This window comes from Aquarana catesbeiana, linkage group LG02 (assembly GCF_042186555.1).
Source record: "Aquarana catesbeiana isolate 2022-GZ linkage group LG02, ASM4218655v1, whole genome shotgun sequence".
NCBI classification, from domain to species: domain Eukaryota; kingdom Metazoa; phylum Chordata; class Amphibia; order Anura; family Ranidae; genus Aquarana; species Aquarana catesbeiana.
Window position 1 is genome coordinate 129,571,437 of NC_133325.1, and position 21,013 is coordinate 129,592,449.

The window sequence follows — 21,013 nt, forward strand, 5'->3', positions numbered from 1 at the left end:
AAACTACTAGAGCGCGGTTAGGCTCTCTAGGTAGTTCACTGAGTCTTCCTGTCACAGTGTAACTGCCTGTTCATACGAGCAGACAGATTACAATGACAGTCTGCAAGAGCCCTGCAAAGCACCTGCTTTGCAGGCTTCTAGTTAAAAAAATAAATAAATAAATGCACATTTTCTTTTACCCGCAAAAAATGTGCATTTATTTATTTATTTTTTTACAAAGGTGAACTTATCCTTTAAAGTCTAACTCTACAGAGAAAGGGATATGGAATATAAACATGTCACATTTTAGGCCCGGTTCACACTAGTGTGATGCGAGAAACCTGCAAATCCAGTGCAGGTTCCCGCATCGCACCTGAATCGCACAGTGGTTCACACTGAGATCTGCAAATCTGCGGGTGTCACTGTAAAGTTAACAACACCCTTCGTTCGGTTCGCAGATCGCAGTGCAAACTGTAAAATGGTGCAGGAATCGAATCGCATAGGTGTGAACACCCATGCGATCCGATTCCAGTGCGGACCAAAAAAATGGTCCTGTCCCATTTTGGTGCGAATGCGATGTGATTTTACCCATACAGTTTGTATGGCTGAAATTGCATCACACAGACATCGCATGCGATGTGCACAGCAGTGTGGTGCCATGTGATGTCTGGCATCGCACGAGTGTGAACCGGGCCTCACAGTACATCCTAGGTGAAGTATTTTCACCTATGCTTGATTATGTAAGATACAACACGCTTACAACAAGACAATACATATGTTTTTTATTGATGTAACTATAATGTTGGTTACCGGAAACAACCATACTCTTTGGATTTATATTGTACCTTTACTACAATGCATATTAACTTTTGAGTACATGTATAGGCCATCTTTTTTGTATTGTTTGCTTTTTTTCTTGTTCTATTCAAAATTAAATAAAAACGATTTTATTTAAAAGAAAAAAAAAAAAAAAAAGGGATAAAACCACTGCCAGGTTTTCACTGTTTTCTATGTCCCTATTAGGGGACCTGAACCTGAACACAGGAAGTGAAGATTTGCTATCCTATAGGTAATTTGTAATTGTTAACTAAGTGGTGCCCCTTTACCTTTTATTTTTAATTCCAGACTCATGGCTGTATATTCTGGAGCGTGAACCTATGGTGCTGTGATTATGACTGCTAGTCTCATTTATTTTGGAATGAGATTTAGAGCCCTTTCACACTGACAGCGCCCAGGCGTCGGTGGCAAAGCGCCGCTAGTTTTAGCGGCGCTTTACCATAGTTTTAGAGGTGCTTCTCGGCCACTAGCGGGGTGCTTTTGACCCCCGTTAGCGGCCAAATTAAGGGTTAAAAGGGCCCGCAAAGCGCCACTGCCTGTTGATTTGGGCAGTGGCGCTTTAGGAGCAGTGTATACACCACTCCTAAGGCGCCTCAACTTTTTGACATCCTGCCAGCGCAGTGCCCCAGTGTGAAAGCACTCGGGCTTTCACACTGGGATTGCAGATGAGGCATTTTTCAGGCGCTTTACAGCTATTTTTAGCACTAAAATGCCTGACATACGTCTCCAGTGTGAAAGGGGTCTTAATGATGTCACTACTGTGCTGCTCACTGTTCTCTTTGCTGGTGTGGAAGCTATAGCAAAAGACCTGCAGTGCAAGGATCTCTGTGCTTTTGCTTCATTCATTCTGTGGATCTGTGTTTCCTACACCTCTCCCGGTTATTGAACTTTACCCCGCCAGTCAAATCAGTAAAAAAAAAAAAAAAAATCCACTGCAGGGAGGCCACAGGCATTACTGGCGACCAGTCTTTTGCTCTGCTCCCCTTTTCTGAGTTTTCACATTACAAGCCCTCTTTAACTCTCACTTCCTGTCCCAGTGACAGGATTTCACAAAAACAAGTAGTAATGGAACATCTATCTGACAGGATCAAAAACACATTTAGTTGAGTGAGTGGGTAAAGGTTAGTCTTTAAATATTTAAAAAAATGTTTACACATGACAAAGGTGACAAAAAATATGTTGTCATATTAGCAGTCTGTACTGCCTGGAGTTCCACTTTATATGATCTGAAGACTCAGTATGACAAACAGGTGGTTGGAGCCAGTGGTGTAGCGTGGGTTGTCAGCGCCTGGGGCAAGGCAAGTAATTTGCGCCCCCTAACCCGTGGACTTTTAGCACCCCCTCTACCCCTATCCCTCTTTCTTTTTTATTCCATTACTTCTTATCACTCCTTTTCTTTTTCTCCCTCTCTACCATTTATTCTCTCTTTCCCCCTTTTCTCTCCTCTTCTGCCCCCCACCCCACGCTACACCACTGGTTGGCACCTTGCCAGAACTGTACAAAAAAATTGAAATATTTGGCCATTTAGTAGCCAAGTGAATTTAGATATCCACTTGACCTCCTTCCTGACCAGGCCATTTTTTGCGACACGGCACTGTGCTATTTTAACTGACAATTGCGCGGTAGTGCAACACTGTATGTACCCAAATAAAATGTATGTCCCTTTTTTCCCACAAATAGAGCTTCTTTTGGTGGTATTTGATCACCTCTGCGTTTTTGTTTTTTTTGGTGCTATAATCAAAAAAAAAAAGACTGACATTTGAAAAAAAAAAAACAAAAAAAACAAAAACAAAAAAAAAAACAATATTTTTTACTTTCTGCTATAAAATATATCCAATAAAAAAATGTAATTTCTTTATAAATTTAGGTCAATATGTATTCTGCTACATATTTTTGGTAAAAAAAAATCCCAATAAGCGTATACTGATTAGTTTGCTCAAAGTTATAGCATCCACAAACTATGGGATTTTTTTGTACTAATAATGGTGGCGATCAGCGATTTATAGCGGGACTGCTGCGATATTGCAGCGGACATTCTGACACTTGGAACCAGTTACACCATTACAGTAAATAGTGCTAACAATATGCACTGTCACTGTACTAATGACACTGGCTGGGAAGGGGTTAATATTATGGGTGATCAAAGGGTTAACTGTGTGCCTAGCCAGTGTTTTTGTACAGTATGGTAGGTGTTTTTATTAGGGGAAGACATGGATCCTTGTCCCTGCTTTCCAGAGACACGGATCCATGCCTTCCCTTCTGTCAGAATGGCAATCTGCCTTGTTTACAGATTGCAGGTCTGTCTCTGTGGCTGATGATCGGCGGGTGCTGGCAGACATTGAGTCCACGGTACCCACTGACCCACTCCCACTGTGTTTAATCACAGTGAGAGTGAGCCGCCGACGGTACGCATTCGCACCCCTTACCTGGAAGTGCTCCTGCGCACAGCGGCCGCCCTGTAGCAGTTAAACTGCTATAGGGCTGTAGGCAAGTGGATATATCCCTAACATTAAATGAACATTATGATATTGCTCAAAGTACCAGAGGTCTCCGTCCATGGCTCGTTTGTAAAGCTTGCTGAAAAGCCACATCGCTCTCCAAATCCTGCAAAATAAAACCAAAAGTGAGTGTAAAACCAGCCATTCTACAGAGCAGTGCTTCCCTAATTTTCCCCACTATTTTTGCGATTCACTTTGAACATCACAGTTATGAGAGCTGCATATAGAAGTGGATCAAGCACTCATGCATCAATGAGCTGCATCTATTGCCTTTCCAATACTCTTCCAGCAATGGATAACAGGGAGTCCTGTAATACCTTGGTTCTAGAAACTGCTGATTAAGCGTAACTAAAGTCTCCTTTTTAAACTCTGTAAGCAGACAGGCTCTTTATTGCATGCAAAGTACCCTCTGTAATAAAATAGACCTATCTGCCAGCTGCCAGTCTTCTTTAGAATGTACACTGTGCTGTGCAACACTAAAAACTATACAAATCACAGTGCCAGGAACTGGACTCTAAAGTGCAGCTTAGCTGCCCCCCCCCCCCCCCCCCCCAATTATATTTTTCCTCTTATCTGTATTGCTGGGTTATCATAAAATCATACACTCACCCACACAGCGAATGCAGCATTGTCCCACTGTGATTTGCTGTTTGGGTGACAAAGCTCGCCATCCTGATTCTCTTCAGCTGGCTGCCTCTACTGAGTTTTCACAGCCAACTGCCAATAACATGCTGGGTGCCCCCTGGCCTGCCCTCTGGTGCTTTGTGTGCCTGGCCGCCTCCTGGGAGATGTGACATGAGTATCCCAGGAGATGGCAACACCAGGGACAGGCAATTCTGGCCTAAGCCAGACTGACGGTAAATAGGCAAGAAGGGGGGGGGACAACAACAAAGAAAAATGGGTTTTGTAATTGCAAGTGGAAGAGGGTTTACACAGAACAAACTCCCTTGTGAGTTAGGATCTACTTTATGTGCCAAGCAAGCATACATGTGAACAATAAAGTCCATCCAACACCTTTTTTTTTTTTCAGAATGATAAAAAATGGCATTTTCAAGGCAAATGTTACATGTCCTAGGAAGAAATGCAATTTACATTTTTTTTTATGGTAAATGCATCTGGGGAGATAGATTTTTCCTGCACCATGCTAGACAGTACTGAAGGGAACTGGAGGGACTGAGCAGGCCTTTTACATCCTAACTCTAAGCTCCTACAGACAGAGCAATGTGTTGTCAAGCTAAAGAGCTGTGGGCAGAGCTAGGTGTGGCTATCCACTGATATGGCCATCAACTGCACCAGCATCTAAGGCCGGCCATAGACGGTTCGAACCTTGGCCAGTTCAGCAGAAACCGGTCGAGATTTGAACCATGTATGAGCAGGCTAGATGTATCAAGTTGATTGATCGATCAACTTGGGTACAACCACACTGCTGGATCTTACATGTGATTATTGCTATACAGCCGCTATCAATAACCACTGTCTTTTACCAGCAGGGGGGACTTCATCCCCCAACCCCCCGCCGGGGGAATACAATGTCTCAGCAGGAGAGATTCCCCTGTCAGCACTGTCTGTGTTGATGGGGGGAATGCAGTGAATTTCTTTCCTGCAACCCGTGGTTGCAGGAAAGAAATTTGCATGGTGTATGGCCTGCTTAAGCAGCATCAAATGTGACAATGCCGTAATGCTTTTACTGCAGAAGGATAAGCAGTCACCATAAGGATGTACTTGTCCAATGATGTCCAAGAATGTCCCTGTCCAATGATTTTATTGGCAGGATCAACAGGTAGTTATAATATGTTCCCGAGGGCACAGTCTTATTGGTATGGACAGCCTACATCACATACGTGAATTAAAAGTTTGACAAAAGTTCTACTTTCATGAATTAGGGCAACCCATTGGATTCCCACCTCAGTGTCATAGGCTGGGTTATATTCGTTGTATCCAGAATACAAGTCCTCTTCATCTTCCTCGGGCGCCAAGTGAACATGTTGCATCATGATGGCGTCAGCTCAGGTACTGGCAGCTGGGTAGGAATGATACAAAAATAGACAAGAGTGAACATCAGAAAAACAGTGGGCTCAAGTCATGAAGCGATATTTCCCACTTTAAAACTTGCGGTAAAATAGCTCATAGAGGTTTTCAAATATTTTTGCAATTCACAAAAAAGCGCTACTAAAATAAGACATGTGGTATTTCATTGGAATGTTTGGTATTTATCTCATGAAACCATTCGGTATTTTATCTCATGCAACATCCCTTGGGATGGATACAGTGGGGAAGGATTACAACCGCTGTCAGTTTTTATTGCCAATAGAGGTAAAATGGTTTAACCACTTCAAGACCAGTCTTATTTCTGACATTTGTAGCTTACTAGTTAAAATCAGTAATTTTTGCTAGAAAATTACTTAGAACCTAGAAGCTATATATTTTTTAGCAGAGACCCTAGAAAATAAAACGGTGGTCACAATATTTTATGTCTCACTGTAGTTGCGCAGCGGTCTTTTAAACGCAATTGTTTGGGAAAAAAAGTTAGTAAAGTTAGCCCAATTTTGAAAGATGTTACGCCGAGTAAATAGATACCTAACATGTCACGCTTAAAAATTGTGCACACTCGTGGAATGGCGACAAACTACAGTACCTAAAAACCTCCCTGTTTAGTGCTACAGAGGAGGTATTGCACTAGAATTATTGCTCTTGCTCTAATGATCATGGCGATACCTCACGTGTGGTTTGAACACTGTGTACATTTGCGGGCACGACTTACGTATGCGTTTGCTTTGCGCACGAGCATGGCGGGATGGGGCACTTAAAAAAAAACAAATTTTTTTCTTATTTATTTATTTTTTTACACTGACCCTCTAAAAAAAAACAAAAAAACAAAAAAAAAAAAAAAAAAGATTCTGATCACTTTTATTGCCGTCACAAGCAATGTAAACAGGTACTCTTTATGGAAGGACCTGGGGTCCCCCAAACCTCTCCTCTACACTTAAAAGTATTCAAAACGCCAAGACCGACATTTTTGAAATCGGTTGTTATTTCGAGAAAGTCAACCATCAGCAGGTATGTGATTTTGCAGCAAGTGGTTAAACTGTAGAAATATGCCAACTCACCAAGTCAGAATGTTCCCTGCAGCATACAGTATGTTTTAATGCAAAAGAAAAAAAGTGACTAGTCAAAGGGAAGCTGCTTTCACAGGAAACACGTGGTGTATCAAAAACAACTAAGTTAAATTAACTTCTGTCTGCCCGCCGTATTGTAAGATGGCGGTTGGGTGGGAACGCTCTTGTTCTGGGAGGTTTTCATATGACGTCCTTCCATTCTTACCGAGCATCATCGAACGCAGTAAAGAACCAATAATGTAGGCTCTTATCATGTGATCAGCTGTGCCCAATCACAGCTGATTACATGTAAACAAATGCCAGTTATTGGCATTTCCTTTTCTCAATGCTGCCAGTGTCTGACAAACACTTTCCTGTGGTGACAGAGGCATTTACAATGATAATCACCTAATTATCAGTGCAGCTTCATCAGTGCCCATCAGTGCAGCATATCAGTGCCCATCAGTGCAGCATATCAGTGCCCATCAGTGCAGCATATCATTGCAGCATATCAGTGCCCCTCCACACACGTCAGCGAAGAAGAAAAATTACTTATTTGCAAAGATTTACAACAGAAACAAAGAAAAAGTTTTATTTTTTTTTCAAAGTTTTCAGTCTTTATTTAACAAAAAATAAAAACCCAGCAGCGATTAAATACCACCTTAAGAAAGCTCTATCTGTCTTAAAAAAAAATTATAAAAATGTAATTTGGGTACAGTGTTGCATGACCGCGTAATAGGCATATTTCTATGGTTTAAACCATTTTACCTCTTTATTAGCAATGAAAACCGATAGGGCTTCTAACCCTCCATTACTCTATCCAAAATTAAAAAGAAAGTTTTGCCTTTAGTTACACTTTAAAGCAGCCTTTCTGAACCTTTTCAACACAGAGGAACCCTTGAAAAAAACTTTCCAGTCTCGGGGAAACCCCCGCTAAACATTTCTGTATCTACAACTCATGCTACATTAGTGAAATGGTCAGTGGGAAGAATGCTCCTTACACTTGTGGTCAATGGGACGAATTATCCCCTTAGAGATAGCTAAAAAAAAAAAAAAAAAAAAAAAAAAAAAAAAAGGTGTCAGTGGGAACTTATCTGAGAGGCAGAAATTGCTCATTGCCCAAGGAACCCCTGGTAACCTCTGGAAGAACCCTGCCTTAACCAGTTCCCACCCACGCGATAGCTGAAAGACAGCTACAGCACAGGCTTACTTTGCTGGGACTGTGTTCATGGACACCCCCCCCCCCCTCACGATCGCACTGCCAGCGCGCCCCCCTGTGGCATGCAAGCGGCATGCTCTGTGATTGCTGCTTCCTTAGAATGCAGCTGATCATAGATTGGGGTAAAGGGACAATCACATAAACCCTTTACCCCATGATCAGCTGTGTCCAATGACAGCTGATCACAATGTAAACACAAGGTGGTTATCAGCATTCTTTTCCTCATGCTGTCAGCATGAGGAGATGAGAGGAGAGCCAATAACCAGCTTGTGTTAAAGGGACTTCTACACTGATATCAGGGCACTGATTATGCCCACCAGTGCTGCCAATCAGTGCTGCCTCATCAGTGAAGGAGAAAGATTACCTGTTTGCAAAATTTTATAAAAAACTGTGAAAAAATTTTCTTTTTTTTTTCAAAATGTTCTGTATTTTTTCCGTTGTTTAGCGAAAAATAAAAAACCCAGTCGTGATTAAATACCACCAAAGGAAAGCTCCATTTGTGTGAAAATAAATGATAAAAAATTCATTTGGGTACAGTGTTGCATGACCGCGCATTTGTCATTCAAAGTGTGACAGCGCTGTAAGCTGAAAAATGGCCTGGGCAGGAAGGGGGTAAAAGTGCCCAGTAGGCAAGTGGTTAAAGCGGACCTTCAGTCATTTTTGTCATCTTTCCATCTATTAAATCTTCTGCCCTTGTTATTTTAACTTTGGATAGTAAAACATTTTTTTCCTGACAGTAAATACCTTATACAGCACACTTTCTGTTTCTTGACTGGTAAAAATGCTTTGACATCATACACAGCTCTTTCTCCCTCTCTCTTGTGAGAGTTTGCCATGAAGGGAGGAGGGATGAGTCATAAGAGGGCCAATGAGAGCTGCAGAGCTGGATGTGTGCCTCTGTAAATCCAGGAAGTGAACAGGCAGCAGCTTCAGAGCTGCCCACAGTTAAAATGGCTGCAGCCAGACTCAGTGGAGGGAGATTTCTGCAGCATATTTGGCAAGTACAGAATCACAGTATATATAAAATAATATGCAAAGTGGTTGGTGGGAAGCTGCCCCCCCCCCCCCAGGTCCCGCTGACCTGGACCGCTGCAATCTCCGGTTCTCCGGGGACGTTTTGGAGCATTCTAACTTGTCAGCGCCATTACATGGGCGGCGCCCACCAATCAGCAGCTGCATAGCCAGTCCTGTCAGTTATGCAGATGATGTGAGAATGGAGAGAGGATTTCTAAGCCCCGGGCTCCTGATGTGGATATACCGGGGCTTAGAACCGGAGATTGCGGCAGTGCAGGTCATCAGACCGGGGGGGGGACGACCTGTGTAAGTTCACCTCACAGATTTTTCTGTAATGGTGAACTTACACAAGTCATTTGCTGTGATATTTGGTGAAGTCTTTGCTATGTCTTTGGACATGTTTTGTCTTGTTAGAGAATAGCCATTGTTATTGTCTCCTGAAAGCGTATTGTTAGTGTCACCTGAAAGCTTATTCACCTGTTGAACCTTCAAATTGATGACACCCCTCTCCCAACAACTTACGTTCCACACCTTTGTAAGAATACTTGTCTAATTCTAATCTGATTCTGTTTTGCGAATACTTGAGTCAAAGATATCTCTAAAAATAAAAGTAAAAAATGTAAAGAATCCCAACTACATATGACATATGTTCTAACAAGGGATTAGGCCGTTGAGATATGCATGTACAATTGTATGAATGGGAGGTTTGCAGCAAATGATGTATATACACAAAATACAATAAGTCTACAAATCTGGTGAAATGACAGGAGAAAATGGATATATTTTTACTACATGTAATAGGGTGGATTTACTAAAGTCACAAAAACTGAGAACTTTGCAGGTGCATTTACTCCAGAGCTTAGTTATTGTGGGGAAGCTCTGCTGACTTCCATTATCCAATCATGTGCAAGCAAAAATGCTGTTTATTTTATTTTCCTTTCATGTGATTGGGTTTTCTTTGTAGAGTGAAGGTCTACCTCATTTACTAAGCTCTGGAGCAACTTGAAAAGTACACAGTCTATTTTCCTTAAAGTAGAACTATAGGCAAAACTTTTTTTTAGGATAGAGTAAGGGAGGGTTATAACCCCTGTCAGTTTTTTGCCCTTGTGTCCCATTGTGGAGATTTCCTTTCACTTCCTGCCCATAGCCAAAACAGGTAGTGAGGAGGAAGTCCCTACAAATTAATGGAATCCCTTGGGGACCCCCAGGTCACCAGAATTAGTGATAAAAAAACAGGCGCTACTGCCCCCATCTAGAACTTGGTTGTCTGCGAGCTGGTCGGTAAGTAAGCTTTGTTTTTTACCCTTGGATTTATCCTTGGCCCTGTTTTCAGCAGAACTAGTGTCCCTATTGGAAGGTTTCCCCTCTATATTACTTTTCTGCACTTTCAATGATATTGGTAAACAGGACAAATAGAGAGGGGGAATCTCCCTAACAAGGACACAGACAGCAATAAAAACCTGACAGGCGTTCTAATCCTTCTCCACTCTATCCAAAAGTAAGGTGTTGCCTACAGTTCTACTTTAACCACTTCAGCCCTGGAAGAATTTACCCCCTTAATGACCAGGCCATTTTTTGGGATACGGCGCTGCGTCGTTTTAACTGACAATTGCGCGGTCGGCCTCCAGCTACTTGAGTGATGGGGGGTGCGATGACATCACTCCCGCGCATGCACATAGGAGCCACTGTTTACGACATGGGCTTCAGAGCACATGTGCTGGTGATGTTGTCGGCTACATGCACTCTGAATATCTCCTAAATTGTGCAAATTTAGGAGATATTCACAGTACCTATAGGTAAGCCTTATTATAGACTTACCTGTAGGTACAAGTGGTGTAACATTCTTTACTACCACTTTAATGCCGTCTTATGGGGTATTTACTGAGCGTTTTTGCTTTTTCAGGTAAATACTGCATAATGGTGATGGGGAATTGACATTTTCAGCATCGCATGTGATATCTGGGAAAAATTTGTTCGATCACCTACAGTAAACACCGCATGTGATCTGCTTTAGTGAATTGAGCCCACTGATACCTTTTTTTGAGAACACTCCTCAGTCATTGAAATCAAGCACCTATTTTATAATAGTAATTAGGAAACCTTCTAAGACCTCTAGTAAGCCACTGATGAGCCTATTAAACAAATCTGATTACTACAACTAACACAGTCAGATATGTTCCCTAAGGCCCCTTTCACACTGGGGCGGTGGGGGCATCGGCGGTAAAACAGCGCTATATTTAGCGCTGTTTTACCGTCGTTTTTGCGGCTGTATTCGCCCGCTAGCGGTGCGGTTTTAACCCCCGCTGGCAGCTGAAAAAGGGTTAAAACCGCTCGTACAGCGCGGCTATAGCCGCGGTATTGCCGCGGTATAGCCGCGCTGTCCCGTTGATTTCAATGGGCAGGAGCGGTTTAGGAGCAGTGAACACACCGCTCCTTCACCGCTCCAAAGATGCGGCTTGCAGGACTTTTTTTACCGTCCTGCCAGCGCACCGCTTCAGTGTGAAAGCCCTCGGGCTTTCACACTGAACAAACTGAACACTGAACACACTGAACAAACTGAACAAACAGCAGAGGTTTGGCAGGCGGTATTTTTAGCGCAATAACGCCTGCAAACCGCCCCAGTGTGAAAGGGGCCTTACTGCAGGTAACCATTGGATGTGTGGATACATTCAAACAACTGTGACTCCTGTCAGACTGTCATTCATTTGTATCAGTTTTCCGGCTGTTTGCCTACACTGTGAGGCCCCTTTCACGCGATCGGCCCGTTTGGATCCGCTTGTCTGTTTTTTTAGGCGGATCGCTTGTCTGTTTTTTTAGGCGGATCCGAGCGGGCCACCCATTGACTTGTATGGGCAGGCGGATGTCAGCGGAAATGTGCCCGCTGACACCCACCTGCCATCTGATCCAACAAAATCCATAGAATGCCCGCTGGGCACTGATAGGTGGCACTGGTGAGCACTGATGGGCGGCATGGATAGGCAGCACTAATGGGAGGCACCGATGGGCAGCACTGATGAGCAGGCACTGAAAGGCTGCACTGACTGGCATCACTAATGGGCACTGATGGGCTTTCCTGTAATCAGGGAATGGATGCCCTGATTACCTGTCCTGGTGTCCCCTCCAAGGAGATAATGCTGATTGGCTGATCAGCACTCCTTGTCACACACTCTGCCAGTGTGAATCGAGGAGAGCCAATAAACGGCACTTCTGCATTTACATGTGACCGGCTGTGATTGGACACTATACAATCTGATTGCTCAATCTCCTTTACATCCACCACCAACAGAGTAATGTAAAGCTGGCCAAAGAGGGATTGAAATGTTACTGGTCGATTCATCTATGGTCATTCCCACTTGACAGAGGTTGATTTAAAGATTGCCTTTTGTTGAACGGAATGCCTGCAGCATTGATCAGTGTGTATTGTGACAGTTCCAGCAGTCAGAATACAATAGCACTCTGGGGATGATTCTTTCACCTTACTTCTGTGGCTGATCAAAAAAAAAAAAAAACATCCTTAAAGTGTTACTAAACCCACAACAGAAAAATTAGTCTGTATATGCAGTAAAGCATGCTTGTTATACTCACTGTGGAACCTAAGAGGTTAATGTCGGCATTGTGTAAAAAGGTTGTTTGACCCTGCCTTCTCTGATCCTCCCATTCTTCCACTGTCCCTAATAAATCTCCTGATAGTACAGAGCCTTTGGAGTCACTCTGCACATGCTCAGTTTGGTGTGTATTGCTAGAGAGTTTTTTCTTCTTGGGAGAGTGCATGTGATCAGAACAGGGCCAATCAGCACTGTCTAGACAGAGTGTCAGGGGTCCTGCAGCCTTATAGGACAGTCAGGGGAGAATGAAAACTCCTCCCACAAGCTTTAACCAGACACTGATAGAGGTCACAAGCCTGCTATATACTGCTGATGAGAGAAGGCATTTAGAAGTTTTTATTTACTAAAATTATTGCATTTTCATGTTCTGTGTATTGTGGGAGACCAGATATGGTGAATGCAGGGTCCTGGGTTTAGTAACACTTTAAGGGCCTGTCTGATTGGACACAAATTGATTGGGTAGTGCCTCGTATTACATAGATTTGGTACATGTAAAGTACATGGTATCATTTATGTGCCCGTTGGGACTCATTTACATGTGTGATTGGGGTGGTGGTAAAACCTTGTGGCTGGTCCCCTTTTTTACGACCCTCAACCACTTCCCCTTTTGCTGCAGAGACACATGCCGCGGCCGCGTAACTTTGCTTCATGGCTGCAGCAGTAATAATAATATCCCCGTCATGCTCAGCAGATGAGTGTGACCCATTTAAGTGAACGGGGTCGTGCTACAACCGCCTCGTAACCACACACAATGCGCACGGTTGTGACACAATTGTCCGGTAACATGTGGCGAGTCGCCGTCTGTCTATTGCTGTCTGAAAAGTGATCCCAACACGGATCGTACTTCAAACAGCAAAGCAGGTGTAAAGGAGGCCTTACAGAGAGATAAAGGGATGTCAGGTAACCCCTGGCAACTTCTAGAAGAGCAATAGGGTGACAAGAAACCTGGGTTGGGAAAGTCTCCCCCAGACTAAGCATGCTCCCCTGTGAGGACGCCCCCTGTACCTGGAAGCAGTGTCCGGACTATCCCTCCCTCTCTCTCTCAGCTCCGGATCACACATCAGTTTGTTGTCAGCAGCCTGAGAGCTCCCAGGGAGCCGGACCCAGCATGCACCGCGCGTACAATCTCCGCTCGCTGATTGGTGGAGTGGCTCGTGGCATTCGGAGACTATGCACGCTGCACGGGGTTGCTAGGTAACCGGACAACGAACGCAGCCTGACTACATCACCAATCAGAAGCGGTGTTTCGTCACATTAGGCGACCCGTCAGAATGTGTAAGGAAAGTGACGTTTCGTCGCCGCCATCTTGCTACACCCCGCACTCCTCCATAGTAAGGATACACTGAGAAGGAGGAAAGCAGACATCGTGTTACACCCACCGGAGTCTTGCATTTTACACTTATTTTTAACAGTAAAGTGAGTGTATATATTGAAGTACAGTACTTAGAACTCCGTCTAACTGGTAAGATGTTGAATTTTAAAAGCAGCGGCGAGCCTGCGGATCTCACAGCTTTGCTAATCTGACAGAAGTTGGCTGCTTTAAAAATTCAACATCTAAACATTCATACGGAGTTCTAAGTACTGTATTTCAGTATATAAACTCACTTTACTGTTAAACATAAGTGTAAAATCCAAAACTAGGGTGGGTGTAACAAGATGTCTGCTTTCCCGCTTCTCAGTATATCCTTACTGCGGAGGAGTGCGGGGTAGAGCAAGATGGCAGCAACGGAACGTCACTTCCGTTACACATTCTGACAGGTCGCCTAATCTGATGAAACAGCGGCACGAGGAAGCTAGGGTGGTGACGTCACGGCGGGTGAGGTGACTGGAGGGGGAGTGAGGTGACTGGAGGTAGGGTGGGCTGCTCTCTCTCATTACCTGTATTTAGGATGTACTGGGAAGGAGGACAGTGTTATGTCTGTTCATGGGACACTTGTATTCAGTGTGTGTGGCCCAATATATGGATGATAAATAGAATTGTGTGTGTTCTAATAATTGCACACACAGAGTTGGGGCCCATTCACATCTCATATACACCATATCTTATCCAATATGTAGGCCGGGCGTTGGACTGCTGTCTTATTCGTTTAGTTCACACCCCTGTACTGCGTGCTGAAAAAAGTAGGCTGTGGCACCTCTTCTTTTTTTTTTTTTTTTTTTAAAGTAGAACTATAGGCAAAACTTCTTTTCTTTTCATTTTGGATAGAGTAAGAAAGGGTTTTAATCCCTGTCAGATTTTTTGTGTGTCCCATTGGTGAGATTTCCCTTCACTTACTGTCCCATAGCCAAACAGGAAATGGGAGGAAATCCCTGCAAATTAAAGCAGCCTTCTGCAAAAAGAAAAAAAAAATAAGTCAGCAGCTACAAATACTGCAGCTGTTGACTTTTAATATTAGGACACTTACCTGTCCAGGGCACCCGCGATGTCCTCATCCGACCCGTCCCTCAGCTCTGGGTGGAGGTTCCGCCATCTTTAGTAAGGGGATCGGGAAGTGAAGCCTTGCGGCTTCACAGCCCGGTTCCCTATATGCGCACGCGTGAATCGCGCTGCATGTTCTGAGTGGTCCCTGCTGTCTTCTGGGACCTGTGTGTCTCCCAGAAGACAGTGGGGGGACAGAGGAGGGTCCAGACATGGCATAGATTGCTGCTGGTACTGCGGCGATCTTTCTCCGGAATTGGGAGCAAATACCTGGATTAGACAGGTATCTGCTCCCCCCTGAAAGGTGCCAAATGTGACACTGGAGGGGGGAGGAATCCGATCAGCGGAAGTTCCATTTCTGGGTGGACCTCCTCTTTAAGGGAATTCCTTGGGGACCCCCAGGTCACCAGAACTAGCTAACCCATTGGAATATTTCCTCTCTATTACTTTTCAGGGGACAACCCAAAATTTGGGATTTTCTTTCACTTTCAATGATAATGGTAAATAAAGAGGGTGAATCTCCCCAGTGGGGACACAGACAGCAATAAAAACTGATGTGCTCTAATCCCTCTCCACTCTATCCAAAACGAAATTTTTTTTTTCCTTTTAGTTATACTTTACTTCCGGACCGCCTTCCACACATTTACTGTGGCAAGGCGGCCCGGCTGCATGATACGACCTACCTATACGTTGCTTCATACAGTAGCCTCTGAGAGCATTCGCTGATTTGCCATAGGGGGAGCCAGTCAGTGGGTCTGGTGGACGCGATGTCCACCAGCCATCGCGATCGTTCTCCAGATAGGCAGAACGGCGATCTGCCTATGTAAACAAGGCAGATCGCCGTTCTGACAGGGGAGAACATAGAGATCTTGTGTTCCTGCTAATCAGGAACACGGATCTCTGTGTTCTCCCAGTCAGAGCAATCCCCACACAGTTAGTAAGTACCCCCTAGGGAAACCCTTAACCCTTTGATCCCCCCTGATGTTAACACCTTCCCTGCCAGTGTCATAAGTAAAGTAACAGTGCATATTTTTTAGCACTGGTCCCCAAGAAAGTGTCAGTTGGTGTCCGATTTGTCCGTCGAAATCCCGCTATAAGTTGTTGATCGCTGCTATTACTAGTAAAAAATAAATAAAATTCCATTAAACTATCCCATCATTTGTAGACGCGATAACTTTTGCGCAAACCAATCAATATAAGCTTCTTGGGATTTTTTTTTTTACCAAAAATATGTAGAAGAATATATATTGGCCTAAATCTCTGAAGGAATTAGACTTTTTTTTCCATTTTTTTTATTGGATTATGGCAGAAAGTAAAAATTGTTGTTTTTTTTTTTTTTTTGTTTTTTTTTTCAAAATTGTTGGTATTTTTTTGTTTATAGTGCAAAAAATAAAAACCGCAGAGGTGATCAAATACCACCAAAAGACAGCTCTATTTGTGGGAATCATCATCATCTTTTTTTGGAGTACGACTGGACACAGCTGCGCAATTGTCAGTTAAAGCAGTGCCGTATCGCAAAAAATGGCCTGGTCATGAGGGGGGTAAAACCCTCCGGGGCTGAAGTGGTTAATGTCGCTGTTGAAATACACTACATTGCAATGTGGGGAATAAGATGAACAAATCATTTTGTGAAATTTTATTAAAGTCCAAAAGAAATGTAGATAGTGTCATGTTGTCACGATCCGGAATGAGCCTCTGAGGCAAGTGACTAGCAGTAAAGAGGTTCACCAGTAATCAGCTGGTAATAGCCAAGCAGATCCCCCTAGAGTACATGTGGCAAACGCAAGGCCCGGGGGCCAAATCCAGCCCTCCAAGCCTTCTCATGTGGCCCTCGCACCCAGTTTTGCAGTCAGAACGTGGTAGAACTCCACTTCCCCATCTCTAGCTCTCACCCTCCATTCCCACTGTCATTGGAAACACAGAAGCATTCTGTGTTTCCAAGGGACAGTTTTGCTCTCAGTGGTTCCCTGATCCTAACAGATTCCTGCATGCACTCACGGTGGAACACGGCGTGGACAGATATCCAGATTCTGAGAGAGAAAATTATCCCATTGCAAGGCAGAGCTGCCTACACAGGGAGGTACTAGAGCCAGGCCAGGCAGGAGAGAGTAGAGATGCAAGGAAGCATTGAGGGGGGTTGGGGTTGCACACTGTGCATAGCCTACCCCTAAACTCTGCACTCTGTAGCACGCACCCTGAACTCTGCACTCTGTACACAGTGCACTCTGTATGTAGCGTACTCCTGAACTCTGCACTCTGTATGTAGCATACTCCTGAACTCTGCACTCTGTATGTAGCGTACTCCAGAACTCTGTACGTAACGCACTGCTGAAAACTGCACTCTGTAGCGTACTCCAGAACTCCGCACTCTGTACATAACGCACTGCTGAAAACTGCACTCTGTACACAGCGCACCCTGAACTCTGCACTCTGTATGGCACTGCTGAACACTGCACTCTGTATGTAGCGCACCTCTGAACTTTGTCCTGTATGCATAGGCCACCCCTGGAACTGCATTCTATACATAGAGCACACTTTGAACCCCACGCTTGGTACTGTGTACGTAGTGCACTCCTAAACTCTACGTAGCACACCCCAGATACAACTGGCTCTTTAAAGGCAACCATAATGCTGATGTGGCCCGCAATTAAATTGAGTTTGACACCCCTGCCCTAGAGGATGACATAGGCTCACCCAAGGCATGGAGTCTAAGCACTAGACAGTCTTCTCCAGAGCTCCTGATGAGGTTTGCTGAGTGCTAATGCTAGTTTGTGGGCTTCTGGATTGCCCAGCAGGAAAATCAAGTGGTGATCAGGCAATGGATTAAGCAGATCAGGAATAAGCATAAGAGTAGTAGATGAACAAGCCAAATGGTCAGTAATAAGCAGTAGCTGGATGGGATCAGACATATGCATAGTCGATGAAGAAGCCAAGGGTTGATACTAGGGGTGCACCGAATGGAAATTTTGGTACCGATCCCGGAAGATACACTAGGCCGAAAACCGATATAGAAAATGACAGTTTTTTTAAAATAATAAAAAATGTTTGATATATAAAATTCAAAATTGTGTTATATTCGTTATTATTCATATTCGACTTTTAATTATCATGAATTTTAGGAATTAAAAAAAAGTACAATCCAGTAAAGTAAAATAAGTACTTTAATAAAAGTAACCCACATAAACTGGACACAGAAAATAAAAAAAAATACAAAATTAAATAAAGTAACTTACAGTAACAGTACACATATGCTGCTGCTGCACATTGCACAATAATTAATAATAATAAAAAAACAAAATAAATATATAAAAAAAAAAAAAAAAAAACAGGCATAATATAAAAATGCCAAAGACTAAGAGCCTCTATGTTTGCGTAGACGTACGGTATTTGCACTGTTTACTTTATTGTTCAAAAATATAAGAACCATAAAACAAGACAGAGGGCGCACGGGCTATTATACCCATCATACTAGTACTAAGCCGTCAGTTGAGTTCTGTATCAAAGCTTGTTGTCAAAGTATAACATCAGCTTACAGGCCACGATACATCATCATTCACATCACATAATGGGAGTGGGACACAGGAAAACCCAACAACAGGCTAAGGTGTTTCAAGGACTTGCATGTCCAGTGAAGTCAGCAGGGAAAAATGTAGGCAACAGTCTGGGGCCCACTTCCAAGCGCCAGAGATTGTGGAGTTGATTTACTAAAATTGGAGAGATTGAAAAATTTAGCGCAGCTGAGTACATTAGGCTAGCCAATGAGCTTTGAAGATCTTCGGCTTGTTCAAAGCTTTGACAAAAAAAAAAAAAGGTTAACCTAACCTTCTACGCAGAGCTGCACCAGATTTTGCACTCTCCAGTTTTAGTAATAGTAAATCAACCTCTGTGTGTTTTCCTATTCAGTTTTAATGGCAAAGTTACTATGCAAAACAAACTGTTATAAAATTAAAGAACAACTAACCATAACATAAATATGGCAGAAGGCAGTTTTTCTGTAAATAATATTATATAACATTTATGATATATATATATATATATATATATTTTTTTTTTCAACTTAAATTAACTAATTTCCCTAAGTTCTCTCCCAAAGCTGTCAGCGGCTGCATGTGTGATAAAACTGTATGTATACGTAATATGTAGCTAGTTGCAGGTTACATACAGTCATGCAGTATACCGCATTGTGTTCTGGCCCCGGGTATGGGCGGAGACTTCCTGGAACACAGACTAGTCTACAGTCTGGTCTACAGCAGCGGCGCTCAGCCAGTCACAGCAAGTAATGTAAACTAGTCTGTGTTTCTGGAAGTCTCCACCCATACCCAGAACACAGTGCGTTATACTGTATGATGTATGTAGCCAGCCACAGATACAGAACAGATATACATACAGTTTTGCACATGCAGCGGGCTGACAGCTTAGGGAGAGAGTGAAACATAGTTTGGCCCAACAACAAACTATGTGTACAGTAGTTCAAAAGCTGGAGTTCTCTTAAATTGGATTGGAAGTTAGAAGTGCAAAAAAAACTGTAGAAGACCACAATGAATATTGAACAACCAATGGCACAACTAGACAATTGGAACATACTGTGTTCCAATTGTGTCCAATAGCACAGTCTGACTCTAGCTATACCAATTCATTTACTATGTTCAACATAGTAAATGAATTGGACCGTGCTACTGATTTCTAAATCTATTGCAGTGTAAAAGTGTCAGATTTTGCTTTAAGAACAAAAGTTGTTTAGCTTTGTCACAGGAGAGACGGTTCCTCTTCTCATCAAGAATATGAGATGCTAGACTGAATAGTCTCTCACTTTCTGTACTAGTGCTTGGGGCAGATAAATATCTGTGTGTAATCTGTGCAAGCAAAGGAAAACATTTGTTGATGCGCCAGTACTCAAGGGGATTGTCGCTTCTGGCGATAGGCTGTTCAGCTAAATAATTCTCCAGCTGTTGGCTGTAGTTGTGGCACTGCTATGGACCGGGGTGCATTCATATAAACTTTCTTCAAACATATCAGATATTGAGGGAGTGTGTTCCTCTTCACTTGTATGTGACCTTTTCTCTGGTATACTTTTCTCTGTGCTACACCTCGAAACTCCTTCATCAGATGCTTCCATCACCTCCATTTGTGCCTGTATCATTTCCCGAGCACGCTGCTTTTCTCCACATTAAAAAAATAATGCTCTTTAAATCGAGGATCTAGAACTGTTGCAATGCAGTACAGAGGGTTGGATTTGATGTCTTGAAACCGGTTGTTAACGGCCTCCAGTAAGGTGGTTTTGGCCGTTTTTACACCATGGTCTGTTTCTGCCTCTTTTCCTAGCAGACGCTTCAGTGCAGCAATCAAGGGGATAACTTCAACAATGGAAGCATTAGCTGAGCTTATTTCTTTTGTTAACTGTTCAAATGGAGATAGGCGAGACAAACAATTTTCAACTAACATCCACTGATGTGCGCTCAATGTTGGCGGCAGCTCATAATCTGCAATGTATGCAGCTAAAACACGCTTTTGTTCAAAAAGACTTTGCAGCATATAGTAGGTGCTGTTCCAACGAGTGGCTACATCTTGCTGCAGTCGTTTCGGTGGCATTCCAAACTGTATTTGCAAAGCTTGTAATCTGGAATAAGCAAGCGGAGAATGCTTAAAGTGACCCACAATTTTTCTTCCTTTTGATACTCTTTTTAGATATGGTGCGCTGACTGCTGACTCAGCAGTCCCTCATTCACAGCCAATTGTAGTGTGTGTGTGCCATACACAGTATGCTTTTAAGTTCACTGTCCTCCACTGCCTTTGAAATGTTCCGCGCATTATCTTGGACAATCAAATGCACTTTAGACTTCTCAGTGTGCCAAGTGGCAAGCATGGTTTTTAAAGCGTTAGATATTTCTGCTGCAGTATGTGATCAAACAAACTCACGTGCGTTAAGTAGGATGTTTTGCAGTTGAAATTTGGCATCTATCCACTGCGCTGTCGTTTGAACTCTAAATGTCGGTAGTAAAACTGATTGCTATGATGTCGGTAGTCATGAGCTCATAAACGTGTTTTCTAACACTGCAAAACAATTCAGGTAGGACCGGTATCTGCAAAGTAGCATCTGCTTGGTATTGTGTAACGCAGCTCAATATGTTGCATGAGCCTACGGAATCCAATGTTCTCCACAACAGAGAATGGCTGGTCGTCTAATGCAATAAATTCAATATTTGTATCTGTAATGCCACAAGCTTTGGGACTGTCACTTGTAAATTTTTTAACCTTTTCAAAGACTGTGGCCACAGATGGTGTTGAGCCTGGCCCTGAGGCATTTTTGGAAGCAGTACTGTTTTCTTGTATTCTGTATGCTGAACTGG

At 43.2% G+C, this 21,013-nt stretch overlaps 2 protein-coding genes across 7 annotated transcripts in view; one reads left to right on the forward strand and one right to left on the reverse strand.

Annotated features, from left to right (window-relative positions):
• The window catches only part of IFT88 (intraflagellar transport 88), a 142,042-nt gene extending 128,551 nt beyond the window's left edge, over positions 1 to 13,491 (reverse strand). Inside the window, exons 1-3 of one of the 4 annotated variants that reach the window (XM_073613459.1) lie at positions 13,253 to 13,482; positions 5,219 to 5,334; positions 3,358 to 3,420 (exon numbers count right to left, since the gene is read on the reverse strand). In XM_073613459.1, the coding sequence (XP_073469560.1) occupies positions 3,358 to 3,420; positions 5,219 to 5,308 (153 nt within the window). In that variant the 5' untranslated portion in view covers positions 5,309 to 5,334; positions 13,253 to 13,482. Of the gene's footprint in view, positions 1 to 3,357; positions 3,421 to 5,218; positions 5,335 to 13,252 lie in introns of all 4 variants that reach the window. The other 3 variants (XM_073613457.1, XM_073613458.1, XM_073613460.1) reach the window with 3 other exon arrangements.
• Positions 13,492 to 13,929: 438 nt separating this feature from the next.
• CRYL1 (crystallin lambda 1) overlaps positions 13,930 to 21,013 on the forward strand; it is a 223,710-nt gene continuing 216,626 nt past the window's right edge. For 2 of the 3 annotated variants that reach the window (XM_073613463.1, XM_073613461.1), the window contains exon 1: positions 13,982 to 14,098. The gene's annotated coding sequence lies outside the window, so the exon portion shown is untranslated. Of the gene's footprint in view, positions 14,099 to 21,013 lie in introns of all 3 variants that reach the window. The other variant, XM_073613462.1, reaches the window with a different exon arrangement.